Source organism: Aotus nancymaae, unplaced genomic scaffold, assembly GCF_030222135.1.
Source record: "Aotus nancymaae isolate 86718 unplaced genomic scaffold, 86718_ANA_hifiasm-v0.15.2.pri h1tg000057l, whole genome shotgun sequence".
Classification (NCBI taxonomy): Eukaryota; Metazoa; Chordata; class Mammalia; order Primates; family Aotidae; genus Aotus; species Aotus nancymaae.
Window position 1 is genome coordinate 196761 of NW_026988471.1, and position 20492 is coordinate 217252.

At 48.7% G+C, this 20492-nt stretch overlaps 1 protein-coding gene and 1 pseudogene across 3 annotated transcripts in view; both read right to left on the reverse strand.

Moving 5' to 3' along the window:
* Positions 1 to 2223: 2223 nt before the first annotated feature.
* Positions 2224 to 2525, reverse strand: LOC110567608 (large ribosomal subunit protein mL63-like; annotated as a pseudogene).
* A 16449-nt stretch (positions 2526 to 18974) lies between these two features.
* SH3YL1 (SH3 and SYLF domain containing 1) overlaps positions 18975 to 20492 on the reverse strand; it is a 48837-nt gene continuing 47319 nt past the window's right edge. For all 3 annotated transcript variants that reach the window (XM_021667526.2, XM_064363787.1, XM_021667525.2), the window contains one exon: positions 18975 to 19818. In XM_021667526.2, coding sequence (XP_021523201.2) covers positions 19628 to 19818 — 191 coding nt within the window. In that variant the 3' untranslated portion in view covers positions 18975 to 19627. The remainder of the gene's footprint in view (positions 19819 to 20492) is intronic.

The following is a 20492-nucleotide window of genomic DNA, read 5'->3' on the forward strand; positions in this document are numbered from 1 at the left end:
TTTCCATGAGAGTCTGTTATGAACTGAATGTTTGCCTCCCCCAAAGTCCTGCGTTGAAATCTACTCTCCAGTGTGACGGTGTTAGGAGGAGGGGAGTCGGGGAGGTGACGAGGTCTCGAGGGGAACCCCCATGGAAGGATTAGTGCCCTTATGAAAGAGGCTTCAGAGATACGCTCACCCCTCAGACCACGTGAGGGGACGGCAGGAAGGCACCGCCTGTGACCCAGAGCAGGCGCTCCCCAGAAGCCCATCACGCTGGAACTTGATCTTGGACCTCCAGCGTCCAGAACTGGGAGAAACGGTATCTGTTGTTTACAAGCCGCCCGGCCTCTGGCACTCTGCTGTAGCAACCTGAACTAAGACTTAAAAATACTGTTTCCAACAGTAAGTCAGATTTTATACCTTTGTTGATCATGTCCATTAAAGTACAGGAGGACAGAGGAAATATTTTTAAAAGCAATGCTGAGCTGGCACAAAAGTTACGATGCAGAGAGCAAAGCAAAATGAAAGCAGGAATCCTGTAAGATGATGCCCAACCCAGACCGGGTGCGGATGGCAGCCTGGACTCTGATTTGAGGCTGCACTGGATACAGAATCCAGGAGAAAAAGTCAAGGGCTGTGTAACGTGGGAAAACTAACCAGAGATCCCCAAATAATCGGAGACTTCAAAGGCCATGCACTCTGGCCTTTGTGAGAGTATAAGAATAAAAAGGAACTCTACCCACAGAAGATGAAACGGGAAATGTCCTACATCCGTGCTGGCGTGGGCCACACACACAGGCTCGAGGTCCAAAACCCAATTAGATGCCCCAACATGAAGTGGTTTTGGGTTACTTGAGCCCCCCAGCAACTGGCAGAAACAAGTTTCATCTGCAGATCTGCAACATTAAGCCCGGACGTAACTGTAGTACTCAGGAAATCGATCAGTTTCCTGTAAAATGACAAGGAATGAAGAAGCAAGGCACCAGGACAGAGAAACAGCAAAGAAATGCTCAGGCTCTCAAGGGCCAGGGAGGACGGGGCTACCAGATGTGAAATACAAAATGACTGGGTTTGGTATGGCTGCAGAAATAACAGAAAAAACTGAAACTATAAGCACGAACAAGAGACAACAAAGGGGTAATATTTGAAAAAGACGCTGGAACTTTTACAAATAAAAGCTGTAGTAACTGACATTTAAAACTCAGTGAATATTAAAAAGCAAATTAGACACACTTGAAGATGAATCGGAAACCTGGAAGATACGTCTGAATAAGTTATCCAGAATATAGTCCCATGAGATGAAAGGACAGAAAATATAAGAGTGTAAAGAATATGATGGTCAAAGTGAGAAGGCGTCATAAATGTTTAATCAGTTTAAAAGGAATGAAACAGAGACAGTGGGAAGACGGCGTAGATTCCAGCCAGGTCTCACCACCTCCACCCTTTCTTCTTACGGCAGGTTTTCAACACTGCAGCCAGGAGGAGCCTCCTGAAAGATAAATCAGATGGCAACATTCTCGGCTCAAAACCTCATCAGTTTTAGCTCATTTGAGTAAAACTCAGAGCCCTCCGGCCGCCTCACATGCCTCCCTGCCCCTCGCTGCCCCAGGCACAGGCAGGGAAGGCTCGGCTAAGCCCCGCACGCACAGTGGACAGTGGCCCGAGGCTGGGCTCTTGCTGCTTGTGACGTCCCCTGAGGCCCCGTTTTAAACAGCAAGCCGCCTGCCCGCGTCTTCCTCCCCTCCAATTTACGTTTCTCCAGAGCTGTAATCGGACTTCCTTGTGTTTCTTTCCTAGAAGGTTAAGCTCTGCGATGGATGTCACCGTCTCCGTTGTTCACGTCTGTATTCCTCGATGCCCGGTGGATACGAATGCGCTGTCTGCTGAGAGGCGGGCGGAGGGATGAGGACAACTCCGAGCGCAGGGCGGAAGCTGGGACGTGCCGGCCTCCCAGCTTTGGGTTCTGCAGCTCCTGCTTCTCCTTACACCAGAAGAAGAAATTTCTGATGTGTTTAGTGCAGTATTTTCATGTCTTCCATTACTTACTGCTGTTGGCACGGGCGGCACGGACGTCGCTCACGTCACAAGGGTCATCTGCCCGGGAGGGGCGCAGAGGGGGCTGTTTCAATCCACACGGGTCCAAAGCTCACGTGTTCACAGAAGCCACAGCGTTTCGGTTCCAGGAACAGGTAAAGACGGGCGGCCCCGTGATCCGTAACATCCCAGAGTGACGGCTCGGAGTTAGGGCCCTTTCCTGGTGACACTGAGACGGTCGAGCCGGTCCACGATGAATCTACGTGGGGGGAACCTGGAAGCGCCTTTAAGGCCTCGAAGGGCTCCTTCCTGCGCGCCGCGGCGTGGCCGTGCTCCCGCTCCCGGGTCACGCAGGGCCTGCTCGGCCAGCAGCGGTTCTCCGCTTCGGTCTCCAGGCGGCGGATCAGGCTCTGCTTGGCGCGCGACGACACGAACCGCGGCCGCCTCTGCTTCCGGATCCACTGACGGCCGGGAACGCGGCTGCGGCAGAAAAGGGCAGCCAGGAACATGGCGCCGGTCGGCTCGCTCGGGAACGCGCGGCCCCGCCCGGCTCGCTCGGGAACGCGCGGCCCCGCCCGGCTCGCTCGGGAACGCGCGGCCCCGCCCGGCTCGCTCGGGAACGCGGCGGCCCCGCCCGGCTCGCTCGGGAACGCGGCGGCCCCGCCCGGCTCGCTCGGGAACGCGCGGCCCCGCCCGGCTCGCTCGGGAACGCGCGGCCCCGCCCGGCTCGCTCGGGAACGCGCGGCCCCGCCCGGCTCGCTCGGGAACGCGGCGGCCCCGCCCGGCTCGCTCGGGAACGCGGCGGCCCCGCCCGGCTCGCTCGGGAACGCGCGGCCCCGCCCGGCTCGCTCGGGAACGCGCGGCCCCACCCGGCTCGCTCGGGAACAGGGCGCCACCCGGCTCGCTCGGGAACACGCGGCCCCACCCGGCTCGCTCGGGAACGCGCGGCCCCACCCGGCTCGCTCGGGAACATGGTGGCCCCACCCGGGTCACTGAGGAATCCGTCCCTCCGCGGCCGCCGGCGGTGGCGGAAGCGCACCCGTCTCGCGAGGTCTCCGGGCACCGGGGCGAGACTTCAGCTCTCGCGAGAGAGGACGGACCGGCCCGGAGCAGAGGGTGACCCGGCCGGGGCCCTCCGCACACCCAGCGCGGGACTGACCCTCATTCCTCACGCGCGCTCACCTCCCAGTGTGCAAACGTGGCATCAGCCTTCGGGATGTGACGACACAGCGGAGTCTCATGGCGTCTTCTGTTTGCTCCGAGCTTGTTCTTTCTTCACTAACGTGCATTTCTGTTCCCCGCATTTCCCTGTGAGCTGCACAGCTGACATTTTGGACTGGCTCCTCTAATGGGCAACTCCAAGCCCTGAGGGCAGGGCTGCTTCCTCAAAAGCCGCTGAGCCGCCCACTCCCAGAACTCCGCCCCTGAAGATGAGGCTCCCTCTGCCCCAGTCCGGCCCTCCCAGCCTGCGCGGGGTGGTAGTGACAGCCCACGGAGCAGGGACCACCAGCAGGTGTTCACGTTCCGAGCTGGACGCAGCTCTGTTTAGACAGGCCTCCGTGGCGGGCCGGCTCCCTGCGCACGGGCACACTGGGAAAGAGGAGCGCAGGCAGCGGGACTTGAACTGATGACGTCCCAGGTGACAGGTGACAGTGCTCCCGCCTGCTCGACCTTCCCCTTCACCTGCTGACTGACTCCTCAGGTGCCGTGAGAGTGAGGCAGCCCCTGCCTCAGAGGACAAGGTGTGGCCCTTCCTGTAGAACTTCCAGACGGTTCTGAGCACTGAGAACCGGGAAGCCTGAGGAGAGGCTGGAGGAACCCATCTGAGCTGCTGGCAGCGCAGAGCGTCTGACAGATCTGGGTCAGCGCGGCTGCTGGGCCTCCCCAGCTGTGTGGTCCATCTCCCCGGGCCACCTGCGCAGATGTAAGACAGCGGGGATACCCCGGCCTTGCTTCTGTCGGCCCCTCGGGCACGGCTGTGAGCAGCAAATCTGTTTCCATCCTCCTTCCTAGGGTCCTGGATAGGCGACCTGGTCCCCTGTTGGTTCGTGGGTGGCTTGTCAAACAGATTTCTATTTTTAATAACTGTTTTTATTAATAAGTATTCAGTTACAGTTATTAATACCATGCAGATTAACCCTTTTAGCAGTCTGGGTACATGCTCGCCGTTCTTTGTCATATGTACATTTCTACATAAATCATTGACATATTTGAAACTCTGATTTTTAAAATTCTGTAACGTATACCATCTTTCCAAATGATTATTTTTCATCATCTTAATATGTAAATGTTACTGTGTCCAGCGTTGCACATATCTCATCATATGTAATCATCACCACCGTACCCGGAGGGGCCTCTTAGGCCCCTGTTTTGAAATTGAGGAAGGTGAGCCCAGAGATGCTATGTTGGCTGAAATCACCCAACTGATCCTTGGCACAAGCAGGGTTTACGTCCAGACTGCCTGGTCTACAGCAAACGGTTTTCTATAGTAACTTAGGTTGTTTTTATAATTTATTGTTACATACAGTTGGCACTAAAATAGGTGACCAATACGACTTCTAACCAGTCTTATACCCGTCCGAGTTCCACGTGCTTTTCAGCTGCTGAGCATAAAATGAAACGAGCTTTCTTGAGATTATAGTGAAAGCTTTAAAAATTGTGTGGTTCCCGTTAAGATTTACTTTAGGGAATTAATGTGAATGTGCGCGTGGGGGCAGCTCGGAGGCTCTGCCCTGCTCCACACACTTCTACAGGGTGTTTTCCCTCAGCTGCCTCCATCTCAGGCTCAGCCAGGAACTGGGATCTCCACGTCTTCCTCCGGATCTGCCTCCATCAGTACGGTCTGTTTTCCATCCTCTTGGGACTTTGGTGCCTACACTTGACGCTGTTTCTGATGTCTTTTTTGGCATGGGAACTGCTTCCTCTCTCGGGTTGCTTTCCTTGGCACTGAGGGGCTCTTTCTAGCTCTTGCCCTGCCTTTCAGGCAGACTCTTCTCAAGGTGGGGAGGGGCTGCTTTACCCTCACACAACAACCTGCACAGCAACTCTCTCCAAAACTGCTCCCAAACTCCTGTTCATTTTGATATTGGGACCATTTCCCATAAGTCATGAATGTTCTGAGTGGCATCTAGAATGGTGAATCCTTTCCAGAAGGTTTTCAATTGACTTTGCCCAGATCCACTAGAGGAATCACAGTCTATGGCAGATGTAGCCTAATGAAATATATTTCTTAAATAATAAGGCTAAAAATCATAATAACTCCTTGATCCATGGGTTGCAGAGCGGGTGTTGTGTTAGCACGCATGAAAACAACATTCATCTTCTTGTACATCTTCATCGGCCTTGTCAATGAGCAATATTTTGGAAGGATTTTTTTTTTTCCGCAAGCAGTAGGTCTCAACATTAGGCTTAAAACATTCAATCAACCATGCCATAAACAGGTGTGCTGCTATCCAGGCTTGTTTTTCCATTTACAGAGCACAGGCAGAGCGCAGTTAGCATAAGGACTCCGGGATTTGGGGAATAGTAAATGGGTATTGACTTCAAGCAGAAGTCACCAGCTGCCTTAGCCCCTAAGAAGAGAGCCAGCCTGTCCTTTGACGCTTGAAGCCTCTGCAGCAATGAAAGTCCTAGATGGCATCTTCTTTCCAATAGAAGCCTGTTTCATCTGCACGGAAATTCTTTGTTTACTGTAGTCAGCTTCATCAATGATCTTAGCTGGAATGTTATGGGAATGTTGTGGCTGGTTTGAGCTTCTTTCCAGCCACTAAAACGTTCTCCATATCAGCAGTAAGCCTGTTTTGCTTTCTTACCATTTATGAGTTCATTGGAGTAGCACTTTTAATTTGCTTCAAAAACATTTCCTTTGCATTCAGAACGTGTTTAACTGACACGAGAGGCCTAGCTTTCGGCCTACCTTGGCTTTTGACGTGCCTCCCTCACCAAGCTTAATCATTTCTAGGTTTTGATTTGAAGTGAGAGACACGCAACTCTTTCATGAACACTTAGAGGACACTGTAAGGTAATTAATTGGCCTAATTTCAATATTGTTGTGTCTTGGAATTGGGAAGTCTGGGAAAGGGAGAGACGGGAACAGCCAGTCAGCGGAGCAGTCAGAGCACACATTTAATGTTTAGGTTCTTATATAGCTGGATGTCATACCTCTACCCCAAAATTACACAGTAACATCAAAGATAACTGACCACAGATCACTGAAGCAGATATAATAATAATGAAATGTAAAGCTATTGAAAAATTACCAGACATGACACAGAGACACAAAATGAACACATGCTGCGGGACAAATGGTACAGATAGACCTGCTGTCTGCAAGGTTGCTACAAACCTTGAATTTGTGAAAAGTGCTGTACCTGCAGAGTGCGATCAAACCAGCTGTGCCTGTGCTTCCAACTGTGGTCCTCATTTTGCTCACTTTGGAGGTCGTAAGAGTTTTCATGTTCATTACCTCATTTAATTCTCCTCAAACTTTGTTAAACCCATATGATAAAAATGTTCTGAGGCTCAGAAGTTCAATAACCACGTGGAACTGAATGTTCTTCCAAAATCCATGCGTTTGTATGTATATCCACCAGGATCTCTTGCTTCTGAAAAATGTAACAAAGAGCACGTTCTACCGCAGACACTGGCTAACCACGGGTGGCTCCGTACCCCAGAGACTGGCTAACCACGGGTGGCTCCGTACCCCAGAGACTGGCTAACCACGGGTGGCACCGTACGCCAGAGACTGGCTAACCACGGGTGGCTCCGTACCCCAGAGACTGGCTAACCACGGGTGGCTCCGTACCCCAGACACTGGCTAACTACGGGTGGCTCCGTACGCCAGAGACTGGCTAACTACGGGTGGCTCTGTACGCCAGAGACTGGCTAACTACGGGTGGCTCCGTACGCCAGACACTGGCTAACTACGGGTGGTGCGTACCCCAGATACTGGCTAACTACGGGTGGCTCCGTACCCCAGATACTGGCTAACTACGGGTGGCTCCGTACCCCAGAGACTGGCTAACCACGGGTGGCTCCGTACCCCAGAGACTGGCTAACTACGGGTGGCTCCGTACGCCAGAGACTGGCTAACTATGGGTGGCTCCGTACGCCAGACACTGGCTAACTACGGGTGGCTCCGTACGCCAGACACTGGCTAACTACAGGTGGTGCGTACCCCAGATACTGGCTAACTACGGGTGGCTCCATACCCCAGAGACTGGCTAACTACGGGTGGCTCCGTACGCCAGAGACTGGCTAACTACGGGTGGCTCCGTACCCCAGAGACTGGCTAACTACGGGTGGCTCCGTACCCCAGAGACTGGCTAACTACGGGTGGCTCCGTACGCCAGAGACTGGCTAACTACAGGTGGCTCCGTACGCCAGACACTGGCTAACTACGGGTGGCTCCGTACCCCAGACACTGGCTAACTACAGGTGGCTCCGTACCCCAGATACTGGCTACCTATGGGTGGCTCCGTGCACCAGACACTGGCTAACTACAGGTGGTGCGTACCCCAGAGACTGGCTAACTACGGGTGGCTCCGTATCCCAGACACTGGCTAACTACGGGTGGCTCCGTACCCCAGAGACTGGCTAACTACGGGTGGCTCCATACCCCAGAGACTGGCTAACTACAGGTGGTGCGTACCCCAGACACTGGCTAACTATGGGTGGCTCCGTACGCCAGACACTGGCTAACTACAGGTGGTGCGTACCCCAGATACTGGCTAACTACGGGGGGCTCTGTACCCCAGAGACTGGCTAACTATGGGTGGCTCCATACCCCAGACACTGGCTAACTACTGGTGGCTCTGTACCCCAGAGACTGGCTAGCTACAGGTAGCTGTGCAAGCTGTCCTCAGAGCACTCTCAGCCTGGCGCCTGTAATTTTCTTGAGAAGTTTAAATTACATGACATAAATATGAGGGTTTGAATCTTGAAAACAGATGCCAATGTTGTCATATAAAAGTGAAACCTATATTTTTCTTTAGTAATAAGAATTTTACTTATAAGTGAATTAAATTACAAGATCAAGTGGTGGTGTCAGCTGGTAGTTTTTAATTAATAGGCTTCATTTTTTGAACAGTTTCAGGTTTACAGAAGAATTGAGCTGCAGGTACAGCGAATCCCCTCGTCCTCCATCACCTCAATTTCCCTTATTTTTAACATCTCACGTTAGTGATGGTATATTTGTTAGCAGTTTTATTTTATGGCCGTGGATAGACCGGATTTTCTCTGTAGTGCTGTAAAATTTGTCTATTTTTATTTTCCAATCAGTAAACGAGCTGTCATAGCCATTGTAAAAGACCTTGCAGCTATTCCACTTGGGATGAGTCTGACTGCAGGGGGTTCCGAGTGTGAAGGGTGCTTTCACAACGGACAAGCTTCTGTTGGTAAGTGTCAGGCTTTTCCTTACGGAATGTGAGAATTTAGTCAGTTTCTAATTTAGCTGAAAAAAAAAAAAAGAGTCCATTTTCCTTTTCATGGAAATCGGCTTGTACCCCGTAAGAGTGAAGCTGGCCTGGATGGCGTGTGTCGCCCCAGGGAAGAATTAGGGGCACTTAGAAGGCACTGAGGCCTGGCCTCCTTCCTCCCGGGGCCCCTGGGAATCTAAGCAAGTGGGTGCTTCACAGACGAGGCTGGGGTGGGAGGGCGCTAAGGGCATGGGTGGGGTTGGGGGGTGAGGCAGCGGGGGCAGAACGGGCCTCGGGCTGACCACCCCAGATCCCGAGGTCTGCCCACAATGCCGCGCTAAAATGAGCGGGAATCTGACTCAAGACCAGGATTCGCATTTCAAACTCCCAGGAAGAGTGACCCCCAAGAAGAGTGACCCCCAAGAAAAGTGACCGCAACACGGTTTCTGGGGCAGTGGATTGAAAACCGCCCGTTTCCAGGCGGCGCTTCTGACCTTTGCTGCGCAAAGCCCGCGGCCTGCAGGGGGTGCACAGGGGGGCGCAGGGGGCGGGCAGGGGATTAAAGAAACAGTCAATAGAGTGAATAGGCAACCAACAGAATGGGAAAAATTTTTTGCAGCCTACCCGTCTGACAAAGGGCTGATATCCAGAATTTACAACGAACTAAAACAGATTTACAAGAAAAAAACTAACAAGCCCATTCAAAAATGGCCAAAGGATATGAACAGACACTTTACAAAAGAAGATATACATGAGGCCAACAAGCATATGAAAAAATGCTCATCATCACTGGTCATTAGAGAAATGCAAATCAAAACTACATTGAGATACCACCTCACGCCAGTTAGAATGGCGATCATTAAAAAATCTGGAGACAACAGATGCTGGAGAGGATGTGGAGAAATAGGAACACTTTTACACTGTTGGTGGGAGTGTAAATTAGTTCAACCATTGTGGAAGACAGTGTGGCGATTCCGCAAGGACCTAGAAATAGAAATTCCATTTGACCCAGCAATCCCATTACTGGGTATATATCCAAAGGATTATAAATCGTTCTACTATAAGGACACATGCACACGAATGTTCATTGCAGCACAGTTTACAATAGCAAAGACCTGGAAACAGCCCAAATGCCCATCGATGACAGACTGGACAGGGAAAATGTGGCACATATACACCATGGAATATTATGCAGCCATTAAAAACGAGGAGTTCGCGTCCTTTGTAGGGGCATGGATGAACCTGGAAGCCATCATTCTCAGCAAACTGACACAAGAACACAAAATCAAACATCTCATGTTCTCACTCATAAGTGGGTGTTGAACAATGAGAACACATGGACACAGGGAGGGGAGCACTACACACTGGGGTCTGTTGGGAGGAGTGGGGGGGACAGTGTGGGGTGGGGAGTTGGGGAGAGATAGCATGGGGAGAAATGCCACATATGGGTGAAGGGGAGGAAGGCAGCAAATCACACTGCCACGTATGCACCTATGCAACAATCCTGCATGTTTTTCACATGTACCCCAAAACCTAAAATACAATTAAAAAAAAAAAAAGAAAATCACCCGTTTCCAGGCGGTGCTTCTGACGTTTGCTGTGCGAAGCCCGCAGCCCGCAGGGGGTGGGCACGGGGCGGGCAGGGGGCCGGCAGGGGGCGGGCAGGGGGCTCACAGGGCCAGGGCTCCGCCTGCGCGGCTGCTCCGCCCACAGCTTTCCCAGCTCGCTGCCTGCCTGGCTGCAGTTACTCTGCGGCCTCATTTTAACTTCCTTGGAAGCAGTTAGGAAACACCACGTTTAAACAAATTAAGACGTCTGCGGAAGGAAGTGGTTCTGTGATACGAGAACCATCTGGGGAGTGGCTGTTAAAATTAATCGCCGTCTTTGTGAACGTGGGTGGCTCTGCCCATCCCACTGGGTCCGAGTCTCTAGAGCGGTGATCAGATCAGCGGGCAACTGAGGCTGGAACGGAAGGGAGTGCGCGGAGGGCATGTTCTGCGCTCTGTGTGACCGGAGGCCGAATTAGAAAGAGTTACAGCTTCTAGTTCTTTTTTCTTAAGCGTTTTTAATCTAATTTGAAACTCTCCATAAACTTCTGAATTGTAGATAATATTGAAGACACATATCTGAGTACTTTGGATTATGAGACTTTTTTTTTTTTTACAAAAGTGGACTGTTAGTGATGTTTAAAATGTAGGACAAACATCTTAGGATATACAAACAGCGTTTGGAGAATTTTGTTTGATTTTGTTAAACATAGAACATTTCTACAGATTCAGAAGAATGTGTCTTAAGCTCTGGACTTTGAAGAGTATGCACCGTTTTCAAACTGTTTCATGTTCCTACGCTTTGCCTCTTTCCTTCTCTATTGAGGACGACGTGGTTTGTCTCTGTGTGCAGCGAGCATAGCACCCAGTAGGAGCTTTCAGGGCCCTGGCTGGATCCCGCCCCTCTCAAGCAGCCTGCGTCATTTCCGTCTTCGTGTGCACGATCCACTGCTTATATCCCACTTACGGGTGAGAACACGCAGTGGGCGGTTTTCTGCTCCTGCATCGGTTCACTTAGGATAATGGCCTCCGGTTACATCCCGGTTGCTGCCGAGGAGATGATTTCATTCTTTTTTATGGACATGTAGCATTCCGTGGTGTGCGTGCACTGCACTCCTTTATGCGACCCACCAGTAATGGACACCCAGGCTGATGCCATGTCTTTGCTAGTGCTGTGATGACCATAGGAGTGCGTGTTCTGAAAAGTCTTCAAACTGCTTTCCGCCGTGGCTGAACTTAATGACATTCCCACCCGACAGCGTACACGTGTTCCTTAGGCTCCACAGCCTCGCCAGGATTTACTGCCTTCTGACCTTTTAGCAATGGCCATTCTGACTGGTGTGAGATGATCTCTCATTGTGGTTTTGATTTGCACTTCTCTGACGATTGGTGATTTGAGCATTTTTTATGTTCGTTGGCCACCTGTATGTCTTCCTCTGAGAAGTGTCTGCTCATGTCTTCTGCTCACCCTTTAGTGGAATTGTTCACTTTTTGCTGGTTTAATTGTTTAATTTCCTTACAGATTCTGGATATTAGACTTTCGTCAGATGCGTGGCTTGCAAACGTTTCCTCCCACTCTGCTGGTTGTCCGCGCGCTCTGTCGCTAGATTGTTTTGCTGCACAGAAGTTCTTTGGTTTAATTAGCTCCCACTTGTCAATTTTTGTTTTGGTTTCAATTGCCTTTGAGGAGTTAGTCATAATTTTTTCCCAAGGCTCATGTCCAAAATGGTATTTCCTAGGCTTTCTTCTAAGATTCTTACAGTTGGAGGTCTTACGTTGAAATCTTTAATCCATCTTCAGGTAATTTTTGTATATAGTGAAAAGGATAGGTCCAGTTTCAGTGTTCTGTATATGGCAAGCCAGTTTATCCCAGCATTGTCTACTGAACAGGGGGTCCTTTCCCAATTGCTTATTTTTGTTGACTTTGCAAAAGTGACATGGTTGTGGGTATGCACTTCACTTCTCAGTTCTCTGTTCTGTTCCCTGGGTCTATGTGTCTGTGTTTGTGCCAGCATCATGCTGTTTTGATTACTGTAGCCTTGTAGTATAGTTTGAAGTTGGGTAATGTGATCCTTCTGGCTTTGTTCTTTAGTTTAGGATTTCTTTGGCTATTCAGACTCTTTTTTCTTCTACATAAATTTTAGAATAGTGTTTTCTAATTCTGTGAAAAATGACATTGAAAGTTTGGTAGAAATAGCTTTGAATCTGTAGATTGCTTTGGGCAGTATCCCATTTTAATGACATTGAGTCTTCCAATCCAAGAGCATGGAATGCTTTTCCATTTGTTTGTGTCATCTGATTTCTTTCAGCAGTATTTTGTAATTCTCTTGTTTCGTGGTGCCAGAATCCTTGTGCTGGTTCCTTTTCATCTGGAGATGCTGACACCTCTAATGTAATTACTTGAGTATGGATAGGATTTTTTTCTTTCTGTCTATCTCTACAATATTACTATTTTCTTTCCCCTTTCCCCTCTCCATAGCTGGGTGACTGTAGAGAGTGCTGAGTAGGGTCTCTTCGCTTCGCTTCTTTAGCCCTACGTCCGTCTGTCAGCAGGTTTTATATCTGGATGTGCAGTTTGACCTACAGGCAAGTAGATGGTGCTTATGAGTAACAGCTAGCTGCAGCCAAGTGGCTAGGTATACGCTGGATCCTTGTTTACTGGGAGAAGCGCTCTGTTGCCTCTGGCAGTGCGCTGATCCATCGAGTGCACAGAGGTCTGAGCTCCCTGCCCAGCCCGGGGTAGGGGAGCAAAATTGGCAGGGCCAGGCAGATCTGCCTATAGATCCCCTGATCGCAGGCATAAGCATCGGTGCCAAGGGAGAATCCAGTGGGTGGCCACTAAGTGCCCAGAGGTGTGCTGAGGTGTGAAGGTGGGAAACTTTTCAGCCCCAAGTTCTCTGTATGGGGAGGGGGTGTGGCTGGAACTCCTAATCCAGCAGAGTGGGTGCTCCAGATCCCTGCAGACCTGCCTGGGCATGGCGTGGAGGTAGCCCTGGTCTCTGCACAGGAAGAGTGGACCTGCAAATACCTGGAGATCTGACTGGGCGTGGGACAGAGAGAGCCCCCTGCACCGCGATCAGGTGCTCCCAGTGCCTGGATATCCACCTGGGTGTGGAGTGGAGAGGGCCCTGCTGCACCATGATCTATGCCCAGGAAGGCGGGACAGCTCAGGCTTCTGGTCCAGGCAAGCAGGTGCTCCAATTGCCTGGAGTTCTGCCTTGGGGTGGAGTGCAGAGGCATCGTGCTCTCAGGAAATCAGGCCAGGGCACCAAGCAATAGGAGACACACGCTGGTCCCAGGTTGCAAGGCTGGCTCTGGCTCCAAGTCTTGTCACCCAGGAGGAATCACAGTTATAGCAGCTCTCCTCCTGCTCCCTGCCTGCAACGGGGGAGAACATGATTTCGGCACCTGCTGCCAAGGCGGTTTCCATGATTCTGTCCGTGGACGTCCCCTGCTTCAGAGCAAGTGCTCCAGTCTTTGGCCTGAGACTAAAATGCCTGCATGGCCGCACTGCTGGATCACCAAGGAATGGCTGACTGTGTATGTGCCTGGATTAAAAATGGCTCTTGCCCTCGGTCCCAGGTTTAGGAAAATACCCACAGTGTGTTTCCCTTTCAGGGTCTCCGAGCGTCTCCCCAAGTTACCTCCAGGACTTGGGAGGAGCAAAGTATGGCTGGGTTGCTGAGGGGAGTCACCGAGGGGCTCCCTTTGCTCTTTCATCCTGGGACTTCACTCAGTTTTATCAGCTGAGTGCTGTCGTGGGGGCTATTTTCCCGTGTCCTCTTTCCTGGGAGCCGGGGTGTCCTTCGTGATTCTGGTAGATTTCCATTTTCTTTCTTGAATTAAAGCTCACAGAGTTGACCTTTATGTACTGTTTTGCTGTTTCCAAGTGACTGAGATATGCTAAAAGCCTCTAATCTGCCATCTTAGGAAAATAAAAAGGTGAATTGTTTTAAAAATAGCAAAAACACTGTATAAAAACAAAAACACACTGGGAGAAGTATGTGCAACTTATAACAGAGAAAAAGGGAGACCGTCTCAGCAACATGAAAAGAGCTCAAAAAATCAGGAAGAAAGAAAAACTAACAGTTTGCAAACCAAATAGCTCGCATATTTAGCAGGAAACACTCATCTTCACCCTTGACAGGAGAGAAGAGCTGCCCCATGAGCTGGCTGCAGTTTTAGGGTGTGTTTCAGAGTCTGGTAGGCTCATCATCCTAGGGTTTTATTTTTCCAGAAGAAACAGCTCAGAGAAGCTTGATGTTTTTGTGAGGTTTCTTAGCCAGAATCATCTATGCTAGTCCATTTGTTTAAGTCGTATGTCTGTAAAGAGCGTCTTCCTCATTAAGTCCTAAAATTTTTTCTATTTTATTTGTGTTTTGGTATTTAACACTTCTGGTGGCTTTTTAAAATTGAGATACTCTTTTCATTACATCTTCTAACTGTGCTTGGCAAATATAAAAGCTCTGTATTTTGATTATTAGTTTTGAAACTTACTATATTTCTTCATTATTGCTAGCACGTGCTGTGTTTTTCCTTTTAGTTCATTCACTTGGATTCCCCAGGTGTTCCGTCTTATAGTCTGAACATGATAGTTGCTTTCTCTCCTCCTCTAACTCCATCTCCTCTAATCTCACTGGTGAATGTCTCCAGGATGACACTGAGTCATCGCGGTGACGGTGACTCCCTCCGACTTACCGTAAGGGGCTGCTCCTCATGTTTTCCAGTGACAGAGTAAGCCTGTTTTTGTTATGAAAGTATCCAGACCATTTACTCCTGTCTGAGTGTGTTCATAAAAAATGGAGTTGACGACACTGTGGCTCTTGCCTGTAATCTCAGCACTTTGGGAGTCTGAGGTGGCGGATCATGAGGTTGGGAGTTTAAGACCAGCCTGGCCAACATGGCGAAACCCTGTCTCTACTAAAAATACAGAACAAAATTAGATGGGGGTGGTGGTGTGCTCCTGTAGTCCCAGCTACTCGGGAGGCTGAGGCAGGAGAATCGCTTGAGCCCAGGAGGCGGAGGTTGTAGTGAACCGAGATCGCGCCATTGCACTCCAGCCTGGGGACAGAGCAAGACTCCATCTAAAAAAAGAAAAAAAAAAAAAAAAGAAATGGAGGTTGAATTTTGTCAGATGCCTCTTCAGGATGTGTGAGGATGATCTTATTTTTATTGTCAGGCCAGTTAAGAGGATGAATGATAATAGAGTTCGTAATATTGAACAAGCCTGAGGTTTACCCCGGTCTTTATCACGTCATTCTGTTGCTAGGATTTGTGTAGCAATAGTTATAAATGAGATTGGACTTTTTTAAAAGATATAATCTGAGATGTGTTTTGCTATTAGCATTAGGCTCAAATCATTCAAGTATTTGGACATTATTTTGCTATCCTCTGAAACAATTTTAATACTATGAAACTGATTTTTTATATTTTTGAATTTAATTGAAAAGAGTTAAGTAACATGGTCATTTATCTTTTATTTTCTTTCATTAGGATTTTTATGTGTGTTGTGTATGTGTATACACAGAAACTCACTCTACACACACATGCGTGCATACACACATGCACATGTATCTAACCTGAGTTATTAAGAGTTTGAAATTCTCAAGCTAGCGTGGATTTTCTTATTTGTAGTATAGAGCCAGGAAGTATTATCTATTCGATTTCTCGTAGTGGCATAAAAGAAGCTTTCTTTGTGGCATTATTGTCAACTTTTGGGAATGTTCTGTGGATACTTGATATAAATAGGAGCCTAATTTCAGGGTACAGTCTCGAATTAAATCAATTGGATACCTTTTATTTATATATAATCTATACAAGTATGTTTTGTCTGCTGGATCTGCAGTATGCTGACAGGTGGGTTAATCTGTGTTTTTATATTTATATTTTTGTCCAGTATACTTTAGCTTGCTAAATATTAACAGGTCATTGATAGGCACAAGGATTATGTATTTGTTTTAGATTTATTAAATTTAACATCATGATAAGATGTGCCCTTGTCAACCCTGGCAGTCAAGTTCCTCCTTTAACCTCAGGCACCTGGCAAATATTTATCTGCTTCTCATTACTCTAACTGTGCCTTTTCAGGAATTTTATGTGAGTGGATTTATGTAGTCTTTAGTGTCTGACTTCTGACGTGAGCAAAATGCTGTAAAGAAGCCCCGTATTGTTGGTGTCGGGGTCCGTTCCTTGTTGCTGGGTCGTGTTCCATGGTGCGGGTAGAGCAGATTCTTTCCATCCGCTAAAAAGATGATGAACATTCGGATTGTCTCACGTCTGGGGTCAGTATGAAGAAAGCTCTTATGGACATCATAGGATACTTTATGTGGACATGTGTTGTTATTTCTCCTGGAGAAATGCCCAGGAACGAAATCTCTGGGTTGGAGGTTGAACTGCCATGTTGCTTTCCGCCACACAGGTTTGCGTTTCTAGCCACAGGGTACGGGGGTTTCCAGGCTGCGAAACCTCATTCACGGGATGTCGTCGGTTGTTTCCGTTTCAGCCATTATAGAGGTTGTGTGGCAACACGTCTCTCTGCTTCTGTTTGCTTTCCTTCATTGTTAAAGAGCTGGACCGTCTTTTCCTGTCCTTACTTGGTATCCATATATTGTCACTGATGAAATCAAGGAAACTTTTGGTCCATGTTTTTACTGTGTTGTTTATCATCGTAGTGATTTGTAACAGTTCTCATCTGCATTGAAAGATTGGTATGTGCTAGAGGTGCATGTGATGATCTGATGCGTTTCTATAATCAAATCAGGGCATTGGGATATTCAGCACCTGGAATATTTATCTTTTCTTTAACTAAGGACATCCAAACTATTCTCTTTTAACTGTTTTGAAATGCAGAATTGACTAATGTTAGCTGTGGCCACCCGAATGATCCATCAGACACCTGGTCTTATTTCTTCCAAGTGTGCGTTTGTACCCACTAATCAATGTCTCATCTACTTTTTAGCTTTATCTTTGTGGTTTTTAGCAGTTTTATAACGATGTGCACACCTGCGACTCTCCTCCTGTTCATTCTGCCTGGAGTTCACAGTAATTCCTAACTCTGCAGTTCAATGCCTCTGTAAAGTTCCGGGCTGTGCTCGGGCATCCCGTCTTCACGTACAGCATCTGCCTGATTCTCTCTGCGCTTTCTGACGAGAACCTTTGCTACTCGCTTTCGACGGCTTCCTGCCTTAGCCCATAAAGTCTCTTCCGGTCTTTCTAGTATTTTCAGTTCTCTCAGCTTTCAGGCTGCACGTATGTTTCCAATCTGCCTTCAGGTCGACGACTCTTTTTTCTGGTGTGTCTAAACGACTGTTAAATCCGTCGATTGTCTCCTTAGTTTATTTTTCTCTTCAGTCTCACGTTTTTCATGTAATTCTCTCTTATGGTGTCAAATTTCTGCTGAAATTCTCTACTTTTTCTTTTAGTTCCTTGAATATATAAAGCACAGTTTCTTTACAATAAGTCCATCGTAAATGAGTAAATTTATTATTATTATTTTTTTAAAAGTTTAAAAGTTTAAATTTTTTAAGTTTAAAAGCATGGAAGGAAATATCATATAGTGTGTAAGACACAAACAGATGTAGTAAAAATCTAAAGAAAGATGTGGAATTCCAAACGGCAAACTCAGGGCGATGTTCCCTTTGAGTCAGGAGACAGTGGTGATTGGGACGGGATTAGAAAGAAGGAAATGACTGTTTCACTTCTTGCCGGGGGAAGATAACACGCGTCTTCATCCTCCTTTTCCATGTCTTAAGAAGGTGTAATAAACAAAGGCAAATGCACGGGTGTGTATATGACATAAGGCAGTGAAGAGTGAATACGGGACAAATGGTCCCTTGTGCACCTGCGCCCCTCGGGAGGCTTCGCTGGGGGAGGCAGGGCTGAAGCAAGGAGTGTACATGGGAGTTGGGGCTGAGCGGGCAGCTCACTTCGGGGTGGGCAGAGGAGGAGTTGGCGCTGAGCGGGCAGCTCACTTCGGGGTGGGCAGAGGGGGAGTTGGGGCTGAGCGGGCAGCTCACTTCGGGGTGGGCAGAGGAGGAGTTGGGGCTGAGCGGGCAGCTCACTTCGGGGTGGGCAGAGGAGGAGTTGGGGCTGAGCGGGCAGCTCACTTCGGGGTGGGCAGAGGGGGAGTTGGGGCTGAGCGGGCAGCTCACTTCGGGGTGGGCAGAGGGGGAGTTGGGGCTGAGCGGGCAGCTCACTTCGGGGTGGGCAGAGGGGGAGTTGGGGCTGAGCGGGCAGCTCACTTCGGGGTGGGCAGAGGGGGAGTCGGGGCTGAGCGGGCAGCTCACTTCGGGGTGGGCAGAGGGGAGTTGGGGCTGAGCGGGCAGCTCACTTCGGGGTGGGCAGAGGGGGAGTTGGGGCTGAGCGGGCAGCTCACTTCGGGGTGGGCAGAGGGGGAGTCGGGGCTGAGCGGGCAGCTCACTTCGGGGTGGGCAGAGGGGAGTTGGGGCTGAGCAGGCAGCTCACTTCGGGGTGGGCAGAGGGGGAGTCGGGGCTGAGCGGGCAGCTCACTTCGGGGTGGGCAGAGGGGAGTTGGGGCTGAGCGGGCAGCTCACTTCGGGGTGGGCAGAGGGGGAGTTGGGGCTGAGCGGGCAGCTCACTTCGGGGTGGGCAGAGGGGGAGTGCAAATGTTGGGTCCGCGAGTGTCTGAAAGATTCAACAGAATCTCTGGTGAATTTGATAGAGGGCATGAGATAGAAGAATGAACGTTGGCTCTGAAGTCACCCTGAGGACCAAGGACATCCAGGGATGGAACTTCCATTTCCTGAAGAGGAACACTGGGCGGGGCAGGCTAAGTGAGGAGAAAGAAGAGCCTGGATTTGAGCCCATGAGGGCTGAGGTGTTGTTCCTGGTCCAGATGGAACGGTGAGCTGCACAGCTGGAGGGGAGTCGGGTTCAGGAGGAGCTCAGGGACCCCAAACGGAGGTGGATTTTACCTGCATATGAGATACACGACCTCCACCTACCTTACAAAAAGTGAGAAAACAAAATTGAAATATTCACTTATAAACATTTAAAAATTTTATTTAGAGACAAGTCAACCATGTCACCGTAAGTTTATTCTACTGCTGGGAATGAACAAACGTAGCCCCATAAGGAAGAAAAGTTGAGACGTCATATTTTTAAATACATGGTGGTCAGACTTCCTATAATCACGTTTCTACGATAAATGCATTTGTGCAATTTTTGAAGGTACAAAGATGATTTCTAAGGACTCATATTCTAGTTAACACTTACAACTCTAAACATTACTGAATACCTCCTGTAAGCTGATTGCTTTTTCTCTAGTCACTTTGCAAATAGAAATGTATGAATTGACATTCATGGCGCTACCCTCAAAATTCTTAAATTAAAATACAGCTACCACGTACACAGCCAGATCGAATGCTTAGTGATGTTTGAAATTGTTCACAAAAGAACCATGACCACATAAATTGCAGGATAGTCTATGACACAACATATGTCATAAAGTTAGTACAAAGTATTTAAACTCCTTTTATATAGGAAAACAGAATGTCTTACATACTGAATGGAAATTTTATAGAAGTTTTTCTTTTGTAAATTTATATTAAACATTGCTTAACTAGTAAATCCTGCCAGTGTAGAAATAATTTTTTTTTGTAATTCTCGAAGAAGAAAATAGTATAAGCTTTAATTCATGGTTACATAGTTGGCTGGAAAAATGCCAGTTTGACCTCGAAGCTTTCCTTCCCACCAATCAAACTGTGAATCTGTTTTTGATATAACTGTGATTCTGTCTCCAGCTTGAAAGTTCAAATCCCCAGGCTGTTGTCCTTGAAATGAGTACAGCGCTGTCACTTCTGTGGGTGGATTTAAATTGCCTGAAACAAGAAAAAAGTATTCACATATTTATGTTCTTTAGGGAAAACCTGGGAGTAGGTGCTGGTAAGATAAAAATTAACCCCTTGGTGCTTGGCACGTCTTGGAGGCTGGCGGAACGCACAGAGCACAGTCTGCAGCTTGCATCACGTTATTAGGCTTGTTTCTCTCTGCACGTTATTGTACACCTAACTATGGATTTAGCACGTGCTTCTGCTTATAATTGTCAGAATTATGAATAATCTATGAGATAATACAACTTATGTTTTTTTTTCCATTTTAATAGAGTAGTCATTGCTGTGGTCTGAATGTCTCTGTGTCCCCCTGAGATTCAAGTGTTGAAATCCTCAACCCCAAGGTGATGGTGCTAGAAGCTGGGTCTCTGGGGGTGATTAGGTCTCCCCCTCATGAATGGGATCAGTGTCCTTACAGAGCCCAAAGGGACCTTCTTGCACCTTCCTCCTTGTGAGGGCTCAGCAAGATGGCACCATCTGTGAAGCAGAAACAGCCCTTGCCAGACACCTCGTCTTCTGGCACCTTGATCCTGGAATCAGTCTCTGGAAGTGTGAGAAATAAAATTCCGCTGTCTAGGAGCCACCCAGGCTGTGGCATTTTGTTACAGCAGCTGGAAGGGGCTAAGACACTTGTGACAGCCTCGTGGATGACAGATGCTGGA